Below are 18,739 nucleotides of genomic sequence, written 5' to 3'. Positions count from 1 at the left end.
TTGCCCTGGTAACAGGAAATCCTTGCTCCCTCTCCCTTGATGGCCTGAGTAGGGACATTATCTGGCACTGGCACCATATGCTTTTACAATTATACATACATAAGTGAAAGGGAAATGTCACACTGCAGGCTTGGGAAGAGAAGGTGTTTGTAAGCACCAAAGGGGAGCAGCATATGAACAGACAATGGCAATATTGTTGTCTTGTATGAACTCAGGAGGATTTCCTCCATGACATATAAAATCATTACACTATGGGGTATATTCTATATAATAAATACATTTCATAAAGGTGTGTGACAAATTACATCACTGGGCACTAATTATAACTGATCACTATGCACTTAATTGTGAGAATATTCTCAGATCTTGTGTAATTTATACATAGATATGTCCAGCCTGACATCATGTAACCTGGTACAGGTGGGGCTCCAGCATGTCAGAGGCCCCATTTTATCACACAGACTGTAACACATGTATGGGATAGGACAAAGTGGGAAACTGTTGGATTTGGGGGAGACATCTCCTTCATGACAGTTTTAAGGATCTTTCTGTTAATCTCTCCTCATGGGTTTGATTGGGTTGGGGTTATGGTTGCCACCTTTTCTGGAAAAAATTACCGGCCTTCTTATATATTTATCTTTTTTCCCCATTAATAACATTGGGATCAATCGTCATTTTTACCAGCCATGCCGGTAAAATACCGGCCAGGTGGCAAGCCTAGTTGGGGTTGTAGTCCTGCTGCATGAGGAGTCAATACATTCTGTTCTAGGGGGATGAGCTCTAGGGGTAAATACTGCAGGAATTAATTATCTGTAATGTTTTAGGCATATGACACACAGGACATTTTATCCACAGGCACCTTGCTGACCCACCATGGCACAAAAACACTACAGTGGTGCTAAGTTCTGGAGCAGAGGTCCAGCTCTTACCACTCCATGTGTGCCAGCCATGTAGCTTTCTATTGCATAATATTACGTATGAGCAGTGACAAGTGGACAGGAGATCTTCTTCTTATGCTGTTTTCTGCTGGATAGAAGCAGCAGATTAAATGCCCATAAGAGTGGTGAATGGCAGATAGGGGCAGTTTGAATGGTGCTGCTTTCCAGCAGGCTGCAGTGTCATTTAAAGTACCCTTTGTGCCATTAGCCTGAAGCTGCAAAAACACAGTGGGCCTGGAAAGACATTGGAAGTGGTGCATTCAGGGCTGGAACTAGGAGTAGGCAGAATAGGCACATGCCTAGGACTAGGACCCTAGGCCCATACCTCTTTTGGCTCCAGCCCAGGGTACATGGTCGGACTGAGCAGTAAAAAAAAAAAGATGGGCTTCAATACCCCCGCCAACCCAGGCCCACTCCCTCCCGTTGGAAATGCAAGCTCCAGCATCCCCCAACCCCAATCGTGGCTGCAAAATGAAAAGAATCGTTAATCTCTACACGACCCGGGCAGGGAATGGCAGCATTTTGTGGAGCTGACTGGAGTTTGTGACTCGGGTGGAGCCTCCATGGTGGCAGCCCCAAGGGGGCCCGGACACCTTAGTCATACACTGCCACTCTGCCAGGGTATTGGATTAGTAACTGCAGCAAGTATGCTGACTGGATAGCAGAGGGGAGAGAGCATGGACCGGGTAGGACAAGGAGAAGTTGTGAGGGTGTGCTTGAGAACAGAGATGCAGAGCAGGAAGGTGAAAGTAGTTGCTAAGGGGGTGGCCAAGTGAGACCAGGGACCTTGGGTGTCCTACTGTTTTGGCCTGACCCAGGGTGCAGTCAGGCAGGACCTCCTGAGAGTCCTATACACAGGTTGATAAGCTGTCAACTGGAGGGGCAGCATTTTTCTCAGCTTTTCTCAGCCATGTAAGACCAGTTCAAGGGCAATTTTGGACAGGTCAATTTCAAGTGTCTTGCCTCCATGGTAATTAAAGGGGTTGTTGACCTTATATTAACTTTTAGTATGATGTTGTAAGTAATATTCGGAGACAATTTGCAATTGGTTTTGCTTTTTTATTATTTATGGTTTCTGAGTTATTTAGCTTTTTATTCAGCAGCTTTCCAGTTTGCAGTTTCAGCAACCTGGTTGCTAGAGTCCAAATTACCCTAGCAATCATGCAATGATTTGAATAAGAGACTGTAAAATGAATAAGAGAAGGCCTCAATAGAAATATGTGTAAGAAAAGTAGCAATAACAATACATTTGTGGCCTTACAGAGGTTTTGTTTAGAGATGGGATAAGTGACCCCTATTTGAAAGCTGGAAGAGTCAGTTGAAAAAGTCAAATAATTCTAAAACTATAAAAAAATAAATAATGAAGGTCAATTGGCTTATCACTCTACTTCATGTGCACACTCATGTGATGAAAGAAGAAGCCGTATCACACTTTGGTGTTCGCTGGGAGGAACCTTTAGCTGGTGACGTTTTCTGGAAGCTTAAGGCACAAAATGTCTCAATTAATGTCTTAATTAATTAGTTGATTGCAGAGGACCTCTTGTATTTGCCAGTGATTGTTGACTTTTCTTCTTCTTTAGATCAATGTTTCTGAATCTGACATTTTTACATTTATCAAAATGTTAATGCAAAAACATCAAAATTAAAAAAAAAACATTAATATGTACTCCAGAGTTGTATGGAGAAATTTGTTATTTTAAATGCAATAAAGTAGTGTTCTGGAATAACTCAAAGTCTTAATAACAGCCATATTCACAAAATAAATTAAGGGGTTTGTGACTTTGCTATTCTTTTAACTTTGTGCTCCAATAGTATTAACAGTTAGTCCTCTCCTTGCTGCTTAACAGCCTTTACCCTCTACTCCCATGGAAAGGTTTCCCACCCAATGCTGGGACAATTTTGACTTCTATTCTTGCTGATGTATTCACATAGGGAATTAGCTCTGGCTTGCAGTCAGTGTTCTAGTTCATCCCACAGGTGTTCAGTTGAGTTGAGGTCAGGGCTCAGTGTCAGCCAGTCAAGTTTTCAGTTCCATATCCACGCTCACCATTGGGGCAGACTGTCAGGACTGTGGTTTAGGGCATGGCCAAACCTGCAACCTTGCCTATCTCTATAAAACAAGCATGTATGGGAATTACAGTGTGCAGGAATTAAACAGTAAAGAACAGGTACTGAAACAGTTATGAACCTTCCTCCACACTGTAGGAAGCATAGAATTGTCAAGAATGCCATGCCATGATTATTATTATTAATATTATTAACATGTATTTATATAGTGCCAACATATTGCGTAGCACTGTAAAGTAAATGTGATTATACAACTAAATCACATGAATTATATACATAGAACATATGGAGTTACATTCTGTACATCACAATCAATACCGGTACAAAAGGTGCGGAAGGCCCTATGCAAAAGAGACTGCAAGCCAGAGCTAATTCCCTCTAAAGGGAACTCTAAAGGGAAGGGAGTAATACACAAGGTGTGGGAGTGGGCAAGATTGAATTAAGTGGGTGAGAAATGTGGTACTGTATGTGGTATTGCATTTGGCAGAGTGAGGGTAGGCTTCTCGAAAGAAGTGCGTTTAAAGAGATTTCTTGAAAGCAGAAAGGTTGGGAAAAAGTTGGACAAGCCATGGGAGAGAGTTCCAGAGGAGGGGTGCAGCCCTTGAAAAGTCTTGAATGCGAGCATGTGAGGAGGTAATGAGAGAGGAGTTGAGTAGCAGGTCAGTAGAGGAGCGTAGTAAGCTTTTGGGTGAGTATATAGAGATGAGTTCAGAGATGTAGGGTGGGGCAGAGTTATGAAGTGCTTTGAATGTCAGGGTCATAAATGATGAGTATCATGTAGTGAGCTGAGTGAATTGCTGAATGATTTGTGTCTAATTGATTAAGCATCCACACTTCATTGTGTCATTATAGCTTTGGGACCTATTTATGGTGTTAACTACAGGCTAAACAATAATAGAACCTGTATGGAATGTTGTTGGGCACAATGGACACATAAAGGTATATTTATCAAAGAGTGAAGTTAGAGGTCGCCACAGTCCGCTAGGGTGAAATTCCGCCACTCTCCATTCATTTCTATGGGATTTTGAAAGGCATATTTATCAAAGAATGAACTTTCACCCATTGATTAATACTTTTTTAAAAATCCCATAGAAATGAATGGAATAGAATTAGAATTTCACTTTAGTGGACTGTGACGATCTCTATCTTCACTCTTTGATAAATATACCCCTTAGCCTACCATGGAAAGGATTATTTATACTTCAGGTCTAATTTGACTTTCTCTCTTCTCTCCAAATGGATTGCAAGCATGTGGCAAAAGCATACTTATTTTCTCTTCTTTTTCCTAGTGCGTTGCTTTCGTAAATCCCTGCAATTAACAGCAATTCACAACAACACATTTATTGAGTGTGACAGATGGAACCATTTAAATATTATAAAAAATGGCGAGATAACCTGTGTCTTTAAATTCCACCTAATATACCTTTATATAAGGAAAGGGCTCTTAATTTGCCAAAATGCTTACAAATGCCTCTTGACGAAATCACAAAGACTTTACTATATTGCCACTAGATGGCATTTTACTCAAGCTTATGTTTAGTTTTTAAGCTACAGCAAGCCTATAAAGCAAATGAATACAAGAAACAAGTCTACAGGGACTATATCTATCTATCTATCTATCTATCTATCTATCTATCTATCTATCTATCTATCTATCTATCACAGTATGTGGCATATTCTAGTGTCACTGCTCCATCAGTTTCAGCACAGTATCTGCCATCAGCTTGGACAGTAGAGGGGTGCTCAGACTTCATGTTCTGCAGCTTTTTAAGAGCCATTAAGGACTTATAGAGAAGTTTCATTCATTGTTCCCATCAGTTGGATGCATTGCACTGGGTAATTTTTCCCATGGTGAAAGGTGAAAAAGTGTAATTATGCAGTGTTGCTTTGAGAATGTGCCCCTAACATACCTACATATTTTAATCCTTTATAATATGTAGGTAACTACTTTAGGTTGTGGTGGAGCAACACTGCCATTCTGCTATTAACACATAAGGGCTAATTTACCAACATTTTCTGTATTTTCTATGCATTCTCATGAAGAAAAATACTGTTCAGTAGGGCACATTTTTTTGTCATTGTACAAATGGCACAAAAATGTTTTCCTCAAGTATCTTGTAAAAAGTGTTACTTTTATTAAAATATAAAAATGTATAAATTTTCACCGAAAATAATTTGTTGGCTCTGAGGTGGCATAAACCATTATAACTCATGCAAAGACCTTAGCAAGTTTTCTGCCTTTTTATGACTTGATACATTTTCTAATAAAGGCAATTACTAGGAAGGCTCACCACAGCTTTTATGTAAGTGTCCAGAGGTTCCAGGACAGTACCAGACAGGCAGTGTAAGGGCTCTTACACACGGCCGTTCCGACCTGCGCTCCCCTGCGTTCCGTTTTTTGGCGTTCAGCCGCAGGGGAGCGCAGGAATAGACGCAAGTCATTAATTGAAATGGGGCTGTACTCACTCAGGCGCGTGTAGGCGCCGAACGCAGGAAAAATGCAGCATGTTGCGTCTGAACCTGCGTTCGGCGCCTACACGCGCCTGAGTGAGTACAGCCCCATTTCAAATAATGACTTGCGTCTATTCCTGCGCTCCCCTGCGGCTGAACGCCAAAAAACGGAACGCTGGGGAGCGCAGGTCGGAACGGCCGCGTGTAAGAGCCCTTAGTTGGCTCTGACTAATAGAAGGAGACAATGGCGATTTATTGCACCCAGGTAGTGCCAGTAAGTCTGCAGCGAAGATTAAAATAAGGGATGGCTGCTGTCAATTAGCATTTGAAGGGGAATTTACAAACTGTGAGTGTGGTTGCACTAAAATGTGAAAATTTTAGCCGCGATGAATTAAAGGGGTTGTTCACCTTCCAAACACTTTTTTTTTCAGTTGAGTTGTTTTCAGATTGTTCATCATAAACAAAGACTTTTTATTTTTTACCTTTTTCCTAATATTTAAGTTTACATTTCCTGTGTCTAGTCCTTCAGTCTGACAACTCAGTGATCCAGGTGCAGATTCTGTACTGTTACAATATGTTACATTTAATTTATACAATTAGTTGTTACTTTTCTCAGCAGTATCTGGAATATTAGCAATTATTGTATCAATTCCAACAGCTGCCTTTAATGAAGCTCAGGGATTCTGCAAGGATTACAAAAATATCAACTAAGGTTGAGGACACACGGGCAAATCGCCTCTTCTTCGGGGCGACAATTTTCCTGAACTGCCTTACTGTCGGCTATAAAGAAAATTCGCTATCGGGATGGCACTCGTGTCGATTTGTTTTCCGAAGTCGCCTGAAGTTTCCTACCTCCTCCCCCAGGTGAAAATTAAACTTTACACTTCAGTATTATAAAACGGTCACAGATAGAAAATAGAAAGTAACTGGAAAAAGTCTTTATTTCAAGTGAACAATCTGAAACCAACTGACCTGAAACAAGTGTTTGAAGGTAAACAACCCCAATAAGACATATCAATATCCCATTATAATACACAAAAGCCATGAATATCCTGTAAATTATATCCTTATAAACGGTGAGTTCTGATGTCATTTCTGTCACATGACTCACTGAAATTTGTGTATTATAATAAATAAAGTACCCCCAGTTGCAAAATATGAGGATATTATAAGTTACCTCGGAGTTCCATGACCTGTATAAAAACACTCGGCCTTCGGCCTCGTGTTTTTATATGGTCATGAAACTCCTCGGTAACTTATAATAGCCTTATATTTTACAAGAGGGGGTACTTTATTCACTATATAGTTAGAATTATTGTTGAGCATAAGTCAGTGTTACATGCAGATTCTCACTGGGTGTAAGAAGCCACGGCTGCAATTGTGGAATTCTGGAAGTCAATGTCTGTGTTCATAAAGGGCTTGGCCTTAGCGGTGGCAGAGCCTGAAAATCTAGCATGTGTGTGTGTGGCCCCATTATTTATAATCCAACCTTCAGCTCTCCAGCTGTTACTGAACTATAACTACAGGCTCACTATCCAGCCCCTTCCAAGGAAGACACACACATCTGTGGGGTGCAGGATGCTCCTTTCTTTACAGTCTGCTTTTCTGCCAGCCCAAGGGTGATAGATCCTGAATATTGCCCCCTAAAAATGTTGAACAGTAAACTTAATTTGACTTTAACTTAATAATGGTCTTTATTCATTTTGTGCCCCAGTAGTATTTTGAAGTAATTTGCATTTTTCCACTAATTCTGCGAATCTGAGGGAGAAGCAATATTAAAAAATAAAAAATGCCACAGTACAGTTATTCTCCCTATCCTAGTATCCTGGCACATGCACACTTAATCAGGGAAAGAGGAAAATATATAGAAAGATATAGAACATCTATGCCAGAGACCATGTCCTTTTTTCTTAAACCTTGTACTGATCGTAACCAATACCTTAGGCTCACTATAGACACTGTGCTCTAACAGGGTACTAACTGGGTACTTTTCCCTTCTCACTTAAGTCTAAAGTGATAGACTTAACATCCTGATAAAGATGTTCTGGATAGAAAGATACTGTCACAAACATTTGCAGGTTCAACAGTTTTATAGTTAGTTTATAACTAAGCACATTATAGTGGAATGGCTTATAAATCACATTTGCAATCAAGAAGAATCTCTGCTAAATTAGAAACTTTAAGAAACTTGCTGACTGCAGTAATGACAGGATATTTGTGTTTAGATTGTGCTTCTTTCTTAGCGCTATGCATGAATTTCTGTCCTATGTAGATTCCATTCATACATATAAGATAGACACATATTCATTAAGTTCACCTTTTGTCCAGCTGAAACCTGCTGTTTGTCTTATGATTCTTGGAATTACATTTATTCTGGTCTTTCAACATTTTGTGCACTGGTCAGTATAAGCTGCATACTCCTCTCCAGTCTAAGTTGGAGACTTATTGCCTTTTTAAGGGGCCCCTGACTGCCTGTTGAGCAATATCCAGCATGTATCCAGTTTTATTTAAACATACCATTCAGATTTCGGATTGTTCGGACACCTGCCACATATCCTCATAGGTTTCATGCTTTCTCTATTGGTACTTAGTGGGCAAACAAAGAGGGTATAGCATGTGCTCAGAAACACTGAAATTAATTTTACAGGTATAAAACCGCAATTTGCTCGCTATCACGAGTGCAATGAATAGTACTTGTGCTGAACATACTTTTTGATTTCATTTTATTTTTGAATCTGACACCAAAGTCACCTTCTTCCTCCTGTACACACAATTAAAACAAATTAACAGTCTAGTGAGAAGCACTGTATTTAGACAAACCCTTCCCTTCCCCCACCTAGAGCTTAGGCTTTGTGACAGTAACCAGCTTATTATACAGTGGCTTCTCAGAGGACTGCTGATTTGGTGCGTGTATTCATAGGAACCAACAGATGGAATGTGACTTTACCTTAAATTTCAGATTTTGCTCTTGAAGAAAAAAAAATCATGCATAAAAGTTGCTGCAAAACTTGTTGTTAAAGGACATAAATAAATACTTTCCCTCAGTGCAAATGCGGACAAAGAGACCCTGCAATCTGGTGGGGGAAGCAGATAAGGGATCTTTCCATAATTTGGGTCTCCATGCCTTAAGTCTGCTAGAAATCATGTAAACATTAAATAAACCCAATAGGCTGATTTCCCTTCTAGTAAGGATACATTATATCTTGTTGGGGTCAAGTACAAGGTACTGTTTTATCAATACAGGGAAAAAGATTTTATTTTTTGAATTTGGATTATTTGGTCAAAATAGAGTTTATGGAAGATGGCCTTTCAGTAATTCGGAGCTTTCTGGATACCGGATAACGGATCCCATACCTGTATATGTTCTTTTTCCAGGGCACAGGAATGAGTCATCCTTTCAAGAAAAGAAAAAGATTCTTCAAGTCAATAAAATAAACAAAGTTAAATAATAGATTTTATTTCATACATGATTTCCTCATGCAAACTGTACTAGAAATGAAACTGTACAGTCTGTGAAATGCTAAATCCAAAGATCTGAAAGTGACATACAGACAGTGACAAAGTTGAGAACTGGAGATTGTTTAACCCTTCAGTTTCGAATATTGGCTGAACACAAAGTCCCATTTTTTTTTTTTTGTAACATAATTATTAATCATTCACCACAGACATTTTCTCTTCTTACTTACAAGTCACTAGATTAATTTACAAATTGAAATGATTTCAGAGTTAAAAAAAAACATTCAAATGTATAAATAAAAAACAAACATACTTTGCATTATCACGCAGAATCTTTTTTTTTCTAATTCTCATGTGTTCATTACAGACCCCCCCCTTTAACATGAAGTCAAAGCTTTCCTGCAGAATTCACATTTTGTACTACAGAGGTTCATTCGTGTTTAACAAATAAAAAAAATGTGCTGAATATAATCCCTAGCAGGGATTGTAAAAACAAAAATGTAGTGCATTGTCCTCACATAAGATCATTTCTGATTAATTCATATACTGAGGATGGATGGACTTTTTTTTTAATTCAGTTTAAAATATCCAATAAATTATTTAAATTAGCTTAAAATATATATATGTATTTTAATAAGTAATTCATGAGTGTTTTGGGTTATAGACGGGAAACAAACAAAAACATTGTTAATAAGCTTTTAAATCTTGTAAAAGAGATGTGGTTCTACAACCATGTAAACACTTGATTTACTACTTGAAATATTGCATTTTGAATCAGAATAGACAATGGCACATGGAGAAGACTCAATATCCTGCATACAAGTGGATAGTGCGAATGTGTACCCTACAATCAGATCCGCTCATAAACAACATCATGGAATGTTAGTTATCAAATAACAGATTTTCATTGTATAACCCGCAATCTGCTACAAACTAGCGGAACACTGAAGGCATCTTTAAAACATTCATCTTTAAAACATAATTTGCTGGAAAACTACTGATCCATTTTCCACCCACTACCCTGGACACACACTCACATTATAATAACCTTTGCAAGATATATATATATATATACTGATCTGTTTCTTCACAAGAAAGGTATCAAAATTTGGGTACTGAAATATGACGTTGCTTACACAATAGTTAAGTACAAGGTAGCTTGCAAATACAATGACAAAAATATGTTTTGAGTTGTCCAATGTTGGCATTTGTACTTTATTTTTTTATTATTTTTTTTTCTAACTTTTTCTTTTTTTTAGGCTTTACTGGCAGTCGTCCCTCATAGAAAACGGCAGATTGGGACGCTAGTGAAGCACATGAATAGGCAGAAATCCATAAAACTATTGTACTCAGAACTAGCAAACTAACACTGCACAGAGTAAATTTGTCACTATTTTAGATAGGCTTGCCCAAATAAAGCACTAAAATTAACGAATTGCACTTTTACTACATTATGCAAAAAAAAAAAAAGAGCAAATGTGTTTCCTTTTCGGTATATTACATTTGGAAGTGAGGTGGCAGAGCTATAGGAAGTTCATGAAATTGTATAACTTGTGCAGTTTCAAATAAACATAAGAGAGTAAGGGTAGAACTCCACAAGCGTTTCTCGTCGGATCGACGCCCGCCGACAAAACGCATGTGACAAGTCGGCGTGAAGATATTATTGGACCGAATGAAAAGTCGGAGGTAACAACTAGGGATGCACGGAATCCACTATTTTGGTTTTGGCTGAACCCCCAAATCTTTTGGCTGAATACTGAACCGAATCCTAACTTGCATATGCAAACTAGTGGTGGGAATGGGGAAACATTTTTTACTTCCTTATTTTGTGACAAAAAGTCACATGATTTCCCTCCCCACCCCTTATTTGAATATGCAAATAAGGAGTCGGTTCGGCCTGACAGAATCCTGCTGAAAAAATGCAAATCCTGGTCGAATCATGGATTCGATGGATCCCTAGTAACAACTACACGATCCGACTGTCGGATGAAGACACTGCTTTCTGCATCCACATCCGACAGTCGTGTCGTATGTAATGTAGTTTTTACCTGTGACTTTTCATTCAGTCTAATTAGAATCTTGGCGCCAGCATCTTGTCGCTTGCGTTTTGATGGCGGGAGTAGATCCAACGAAAAACACTTGTGGAGTCCAGCACTAAAACAAAACATATATATATAATTATATGACATTCTCCCCCAAGATCCTCCTTCCAATGTGCAAAATAAAGGCAAAAATATTAAAAGCAAAAAGATCTTTTCTTTCTTCTCTCCCGCCTAGTGCATTATGACCTTGCCGAGAAGATCATAAGGGACTATGCAGAACTTTGGTATAAATGTCACAATGCATTCATAGAACAACCTCAAAAATGAGATTGAAATAGGTCACTGTGATATCTCCCAAAACAAGAGTATCACGTTGCCATACATTGTCTCCTGCAGTACTGGAACAGCATGTAAGTTTAGGGAAAGAAGCCAGTACTTTTTTTTTTTTTTTTTTCAAAAAAGAATAATCTTCCTGGACAAGAGAAGGACCTGCTCTTCAGTGGTTATTGTGAAAATAAAAACATAAATTGAAACAAAACAAAAGTTTTTTTAGGCTTTTGCAACCTTCAAAATAAAGATTGGCCTTCCACTTAAGTCATTGGTGACTGCTAAGACCTGGTGCTACAAAAATGTTAATCAACTTCCTGATGACTGGGCAGGAGGCGGAGCCATTACAACTTGAGAGACTGCTGGTTCTGTACTGTGGTCTGCCATCTGGGTGAGAACTGATGTAGCTATTGCTTCTGCCATAGACGTAGAGCTGACTCCATTGGAAGTGCTGACTGAGCTGTGCTGGATTGCTTCCATCTGAGGGCTGCTAGGCACTGAGAGATCTTCTGAACTCTCATCTTTTTCAGCATCTGTTACATCAAAAGAAAGGACAAGAAATATAACATGTACTTTCATTTTATTTTATTAGCAAGGTGTTTATTATTAACAGGTGTATACGCATCAACTGGTTTGTCCTTTGGATGCTTCCTGACTCTGTATTGTTGCAAAATGTAACCCCCCCCACGTCCATTGGATGAAGCTAAAAGCAAATGCTGGTATGGAAATCTGAGACTTTAGAGGTCATTTAGGGAGTAAACAAAGTGCAATTATGAATGCAATTGCCATGTGAATTCCCAGAATTCCAGTTGTAGTTTGACGTTGATCAGAAAAAGTTATGCATCATTTCTGGCGTGAAAGTGACATGCTCCTGATTCTTTAGGTGCAAAAGTGCTGTGCCTTATGACACAGGGCACTGAGAGAACTGCGGAGCTACTACATGGACTGGAGTTAGTGGCTGCTTAAGGCTGGATCTACACGGTGTGCGTCCTTCCGATCCGACGAGAGGAACCGCAGGCGTCACGTCGGATGCGCCAAATCTAATGTAAGTAATACAAGTGTCGCATCTACAACTGATTGCATCCGACACGACTGTTGGATGTTAACGCTGCACTTTGTGTCTTCATCCAACAGTTGTGTCGGATGCAATCAGTTTGTAGTTTGCGACATTTGTATTACTTACATTAGATTCGGCTCATCCAATGTGACACCTGTGCTTCCTCTAATTGCGCCGGTTTGGAAGGACCTGTAGTTCCAGCCTAAGGGTTCCCCTCTGTGTAAATATGCACAGCAGCACTCAACTCAGAACAAGAGGCAGGTAGCGGCTGCAAACACAACTATATTGAAGTGCAAGAAGCAAATTGTATCACAAGTACCTTTAATAAATGGGTTTTACACAGAACCGACTGTGCTTGCAGTCGTAAATTACTAGTTTGATATAAACAACAGCTAGAAGGCTACGGGCTTGTGCACCTCATCCTGTTTTACGAATGTCTAGCTTCGTCTACAAACTCGAGGATACTCTAAAAGTTTTTGTCTGTCAAAGAATGCTGAGAGAGTCATAATTTAAGAATAGAGGGCCAGAGGCCCTGTGTGCTCAACCATGTGCTCAAGATCATTAACTCAAACAGGATTTCCTTCGTGATTGCTCATAAATGCATGTGTTAGTTGTAGTGAATGCTTACTTTGCTTGCCTTGAATAGCTGTGAAACCTTACCAGAGTAATTGCTAGTTAAATATCGAAATTGCTGGGAGATAGGGACCAGTAAATCTCTGGTCGCATGCTAGGGTCCTCTAGTGACCAAACAGGTATAGTCTCAAAATTCCTGAAAAAAATCCCAAGAGCATGCATATTTGTAGTAAAAAAATATAAAGTTTATTAATACATGTTAAAAAGTATCAAAAAAAGTCCCCACATTGCCTATGACTAAGTGCTACGTAAGAATGAAAAGAGTTAGGCCATGTGGGGACATTTTGATACTTTTTAACATGTATTAATAAACTTTATATTTTTTTACTACAAATATGCATGCTCTTGGGATTTTATTCAGGAATTTTGACTCTCTGCCTTACAGGATCAGACTGGGCCGGCAGGAAACCGGGAAAAAACCCGGTGGGCCCCGTCGGCCCAGTCCCGCTATTGCCACTGCCCCTCCGACCAGTCCGACCCTGCTGCCTTACATTTATTATCAAAGCTGGAATTAATATTTATATGAGCTGCTTCTTTTCCCTTTTCGAATGCTTCTAGCTTGAAAATGTGGTGATGTGGCGGTGGGCAGGGCCTGGCTGGCAGCAATGGAAAGCTGTACGAAACACAGCAAATGCCGCTGATTGGAGCTTCTTTTTTGTAGCCCAACACAACAAACCTCTCTTAGAAGTAATATTTTTTGTAACCAACGCATTGTTAACTTCAAAGCTTTTCCATTTAAATAATACAAGGTGCTCTTGTTTATTTACAGCAAGACTCGCTGCTCATTTACTATGCTATAAATTGCCTTTTGCGGAGATAAAAGGATAGACTTGCTGTTCAGGACAATTTCACGTGAAACAATCTTCATTTCACATTAATTAAAACTGGTACAGACACAAATTCTGGAATTCTTCCGCTGCAAATAAAAATGAGTTTTCATCCTCGTGTGTATGCTTATCCATTAAGTGAAGCAACTGATAATTGCAGCACCTGACTTTAATGATGTGCACCCTGGAGAATAAGCAATATTTAGAGTCTAAATACCACCAGCTGTTCCAGGGATTCACACATTAATTGAGCTCAGTGTGCAAAAAATCTCAAACACCTTGCACTAAATCTATTAGTTCAGTCATTTTTATTAATCAGACAGTGAAAATATATCTATGTAATGCAATGATATTTTTTAGAAAAATGGACTAGATAATAAAGATATTAAAGTTAGTGTTTAATGCCCTAAAATATGTTTCTTTAGAGAAAGTATGTAAATATACATATAAATCTATGCACACACACACATCCTATATATACATATTTTGAAAGCTTAGCACTAGGTACAACAAACCATACGGTATAATACATAAAAGGGTTCTGAGCTCCAATACCTGTATTTCTTTATCGCAAAAATGAAAATTGAATATAAGCTTCAGCATAAATAGTATTTGTAAATACAATCAATTAAAAGCATCTGTTTCTCTTCATTCTCCCTTCATGCAGCAGTTGGGTGTCAGATATTCATTGACAGTTAGATCCAATATATCTTATAGGCAGCCTTTCTTTCCTAGCAGACGTTAGAGCTCATTCAAATAACTGATTCCAGTACAAACAAAATACCTGCCTTTTGTACAAATCCTGCATGTAGAGAGACATGAATACATCTTCTAGGCAAAAGGAGACAACGAAAAAATATATATAAAAATCAGAATTTTTTGGATTTGATGCCATAAAATTCAGAATTTTTTATGAAATCATCAAAAAAGCCATAAAAGTTCAGATTATGGTACAAAAACCAGCACAGACAATAATATCTTCAAATTGCAAATAGGACCTCTGCCATGGACTTCTACAGGATCTCGACAGGTTAAAGGTGGAGTATTTTCGGATTCTGACTTTTTGCAGCCTCTGGGTAAGTTGAGTTTTTTTTTAATAGTAGTTTTTAGCATTCGGACTTTAATAAATAACCCCCATAATGTAATTTATTCTTTCATAAGTACACAGAAGGGTGAGGGAGTAAATAAAAGACGGCTCTGTGTAACAATATATGCTTTATTCATTCCTGGAAGCATCCATTCTCCATTGTGTGGGTTTATCAGATGAGAAGGATAATAACCTCATCCATGCAGCAATCATTGCTAATACCTATGCTGGTATGCTGTTCCAATTTACTGCAAAATGTTATTCTCCACCCTGTCAAATGTCTTTGCATCCACAGAGTAAGATTTATCAGCTCAGAAATGACAAAATCAGTACTCTAAATATATATATAGCAATAGAGAGTTGCATTTACTTCTCAATTCTTTAAAATTAAAAAATATTGCCTGCTCTGATAAAACAGCTTAGAATGGCTGCAAGTAAAGATGGAAGCTATTAAGTTTTATCGCAAGCACCTGAGGAACTGTTTGCATGCAATTCAAAATGTTTCTTTATCCTCCTGAATTACTGACACCGGCAAATTAAAATGAAGTGGCTGCATATGGCAGAAACAATCTTCACATTTACAAATATCCTGGAATATCATTAAATCATAAAGGAGAAAGCTGCTGTTATATATTATGAATGCTGCCTAATGCATTCCCAGCTTTGTTATTTGTTACAAATTTGTGTACCAGGGACAAAATTGCCCATTTATTCTACAGCGGCAGCTGCTTGATGTACTTTATATCATGGCCAAAAAGAGAAAGAGAGCATGGAGAAAAAAAGCACAATTAAAGGAAAACTATACCCCCAAAATAAATACTTGAAGGAAAACTATACCCCCAAAATGAATACTTAAGCAACAGATAGTTTATATCATATTAAGTGGCATATTAAAGAATCTTACCAAACTGGAATATATTTTTAAGTAAATATTGCCCTTTTACATCTCTTGCCTTGAACCCCCATTTCATGATGGTCTCTGTGCTGTCTCAAAGATCACCTGACCAGAAATACTGCAGTTCTAACTGTAACAGGAAGAAGTGTTGAAGCTAAATACACAACTCTGTCAGTTAATTGGCTCATGTGACCTAAGAAGTATAGATTGTTTGGTATGTTTGTGTGCACAGTGAATCGTACGATCCGAGGGGGTGGCCCTTGTTTTTTAAAATGGCAATTTTCTATTTATGATTACCCAATGGCACATACTACTAGAAAAGTATACTATGAAAATGGTTTATTTACATTAAGCAGGGTTTTACATATGAGCTGTTTAATGCAATATCTTTTTATAGAGACCTACATTGTTTGGGGGGGCATAGTTTTCCTTTAACCTTTAAAATGCTGAAGAGGTCAATAGTGTTACAAGTTATTACTAAACATAGCTTCTTTAGTTGTTTTATGTGTGGACTTGCTACTATTTCAGCCACATATATAAAACATTAATGGAAGGCAGATAGATATTTTAGAAACCTAACTGGGGAATCCTTATGGACTACATTACCAGTTGTTAATTTAGTTTCTTCACAGAAAGCCTTTAATGGACTAAAGCATTTACCAAAATTGCTTTGATCAATGTGTTAATTGTTAGATTAGTTAAACCAGAATTCTGTACAATGGGATGTTAAAGCTCAGAAGCAGCAGTACCGGCCCAAGCTCGAAAGCTACCCTAGGCAAGGTGTTCTGAATCCTGCCACTCTCACCTCACGCGTTTTCAGTTATGACCATGGGGCATTACGAGTTTCCACTGCAGCACTCTAGGGGGCAAATTCAGTAACCTCCGGAAATTCACCAGCAACGGCTTTGCTCACATCGCCACATTTCGCCAGGCGAAAATTCGTCAGGACAACGCTAATTCACTAAAATGCGAATGGCGAAGTTTCGCTATCGTTAATTCGGCAAGCTAAGCAAAGTTGCGCTAGCGTTATCTAATTTGTATACGGCGGAAAGTTAAATTTCAATGGACGTCTATGTTGCAGCAAATACATTACACTACACAAGCCCAGGGAACCTTAATAAAATAAAATAGAGTTGTTATAATGCCCTACACATGTGCCCAGTGTATAGTTTATGTGCCATATGTAAGGAAATGTAGGGGGGAAGCTGGGTACCCTAAAAAAAATTTACGATCTTTTGCAGCCTATCACGTCAGCGTTTTTTGAGGAAGTCCTATCTACTCTATTGCACTTCGCCTGGTCTGAGGTGGCGAAGGCTAGTCTGGCGCAAGAGGTAACTTCATTAAAATCCGCATCTTAGTGAATTTGCGTAGTTCTGTCCATTCGCCAAAGGCGAAAATTCGTCTGGCGTTAGAATGCGAAGTAGCGCTACAGTCTATCTCCTTCGCTAGTGAAGTTACACCTGCACCCATTAGTAAATCGGCATGTAACGAAATGACGTCACGCTGGCGAATTTTCGCGTTAGTCACTTCGCCCTTTAGTAAATTTGCCCCTAGGCATTTGCCTCTTTTGCTGCCCCCTAGTTCTGCCATCAAGAAGCTCTATCGCCCACTGAATCATTAAGTCCCAATGACAGAGCAGGAAAATGAACACAACCCTCAGGAAAAAAACCTAGTAAATGAGCCACAAAGTATGTGCTCAGAGTCTATTGATATGAGAGCTTTCTGCTGTTGACTATATATCCATACATATATACATATTTCACAGGTTGGTAAACCAACATTTTTTGCACTGATTTCATATGTGAAAATGGCAAGTTACCTGGCTCTATAATAGGGCTCTATTAGTTGAAGCCCATTATCCAGAAAGCTCTGAAATATGGAAATGCCATTTCTCAGTCATATTTAAGCAAATAAAATGATTTCCCTTTTCTCTGTAATAATAAAACAATCCCTTACACCTGATTGTAACTACGATAATGTTTCCTGCCATGCTGCACAAACCTGAACTGAATTTAATCATGTGCGGCAAGATTAATTTTTCATACCGGCATGTGGAAAATAATTGTATTAAATAATCCAGCAATAACCTTGCCTTATTTTCATTATTTTATTTGAAACACTAAGAGATTGTGTATGTGTGTGTGACGCTGATATTAATGGTAGCACGGTTCATTTTGGCAGTATTTCACTGATGTAGCCCAAGGCCATGGGTAATGGAACATTACTCACTATGATAGCCAGATTTCTTCTGCATGGCGGTTACAGGGCAATCTTTATGAGCCAGAAGAAGCTGTTTCAGCTGCGCCACTTCATTTCTCAGCAGGGTGACTTCATTCTGGAGGTAAAGGGGAAACTTTCTGTTTAGAACCAACTGGAACAAATCCTCAAAGTTCGTAGCTAAGCAATAATAGTAGTGGGCTATGTACTTAAAGATAGCAACTTAATTGCACATTATTTGTGAAATTTTAAAAAAATACGCATACATGGGTATGGGACCTATTATCCAGAATGCTCATGATAAACCCACTTGGCTCATTCTACTTCCAATAAGGATTAAATATATCTTAGTTTGGATCAAGTACAAGCTACTGGTTTATTATTATAAGTAAAAAGAAAATCATTTTAAAAAATTTGGATTATTTGATTTTAATGGAGTCTATGGGAGACGGCCTTTCTGTAATTCGGAACTTTCTGGATAACGGGTTTCTGGATAACGGATCCCATACCTGTATTATAAAGTGCTGCTTTATAAAATATAGTATGTATGTAGAGAGAGAGAGAACGAACTGTAATATGACCTTCATTTTACTGTACAGGCATGGTATCTGTTAGCCGGAAACCTGTTATCCAGAAAAAGGTGGTCTCCTATAGATTCCATTATAATAAAGTAAGCCAATTTTTTTAAAAATTATTTCCTTTTTTGCTCTGTATTAATAAAACCGTAGCTAGTACTTGATCC

The 18,739-nt window shown here is 38.5% G+C and overlaps 1 protein-coding gene across 2 annotated transcripts in view; it reads right to left on the bottom strand.

Annotated features, from left to right (window-relative positions):
* Window positions 1–10,720: 10,720 nt before the first annotated feature.
* Window positions 10,721–18,739, bottom strand: part of LOC108703012 (cyclic AMP-dependent transcription factor ATF-2) — a 48,402-nt gene continuing 40,383 nt past the window's right edge. The window contains exons 11-12 of one of the 2 annotated variants that reach the window (XM_018238890.2): window positions 18,010–18,115; window positions 10,721–11,814 (exon numbers count right to left, since the gene is read on the bottom strand). In XM_018238890.2, coding sequence (XP_018094379.1) covers window positions 11,591–11,814; window positions 18,010–18,115 — 330 coding nt within the window. In that variant the 3' untranslated portion in view covers window positions 10,721–11,590. The remainder of the gene's footprint in view (window positions 11,815–18,009; window positions 18,116–18,739) is intronic. The other variant, XM_018238889.2, reaches the window with a different exon arrangement.

The sequence above is a fragment of the Xenopus laevis genome, chromosome 9_10S (assembly GCF_017654675.1).
Source record: "Xenopus laevis strain J_2021 chromosome 9_10S, Xenopus_laevis_v10.1, whole genome shotgun sequence".
Lineage (NCBI taxonomy): Eukaryota > Metazoa > Chordata > Amphibia > Anura > Pipidae > Xenopus > Xenopus laevis.
This window is presented reverse-complemented; position numbering and strand designations above follow the sequence as displayed.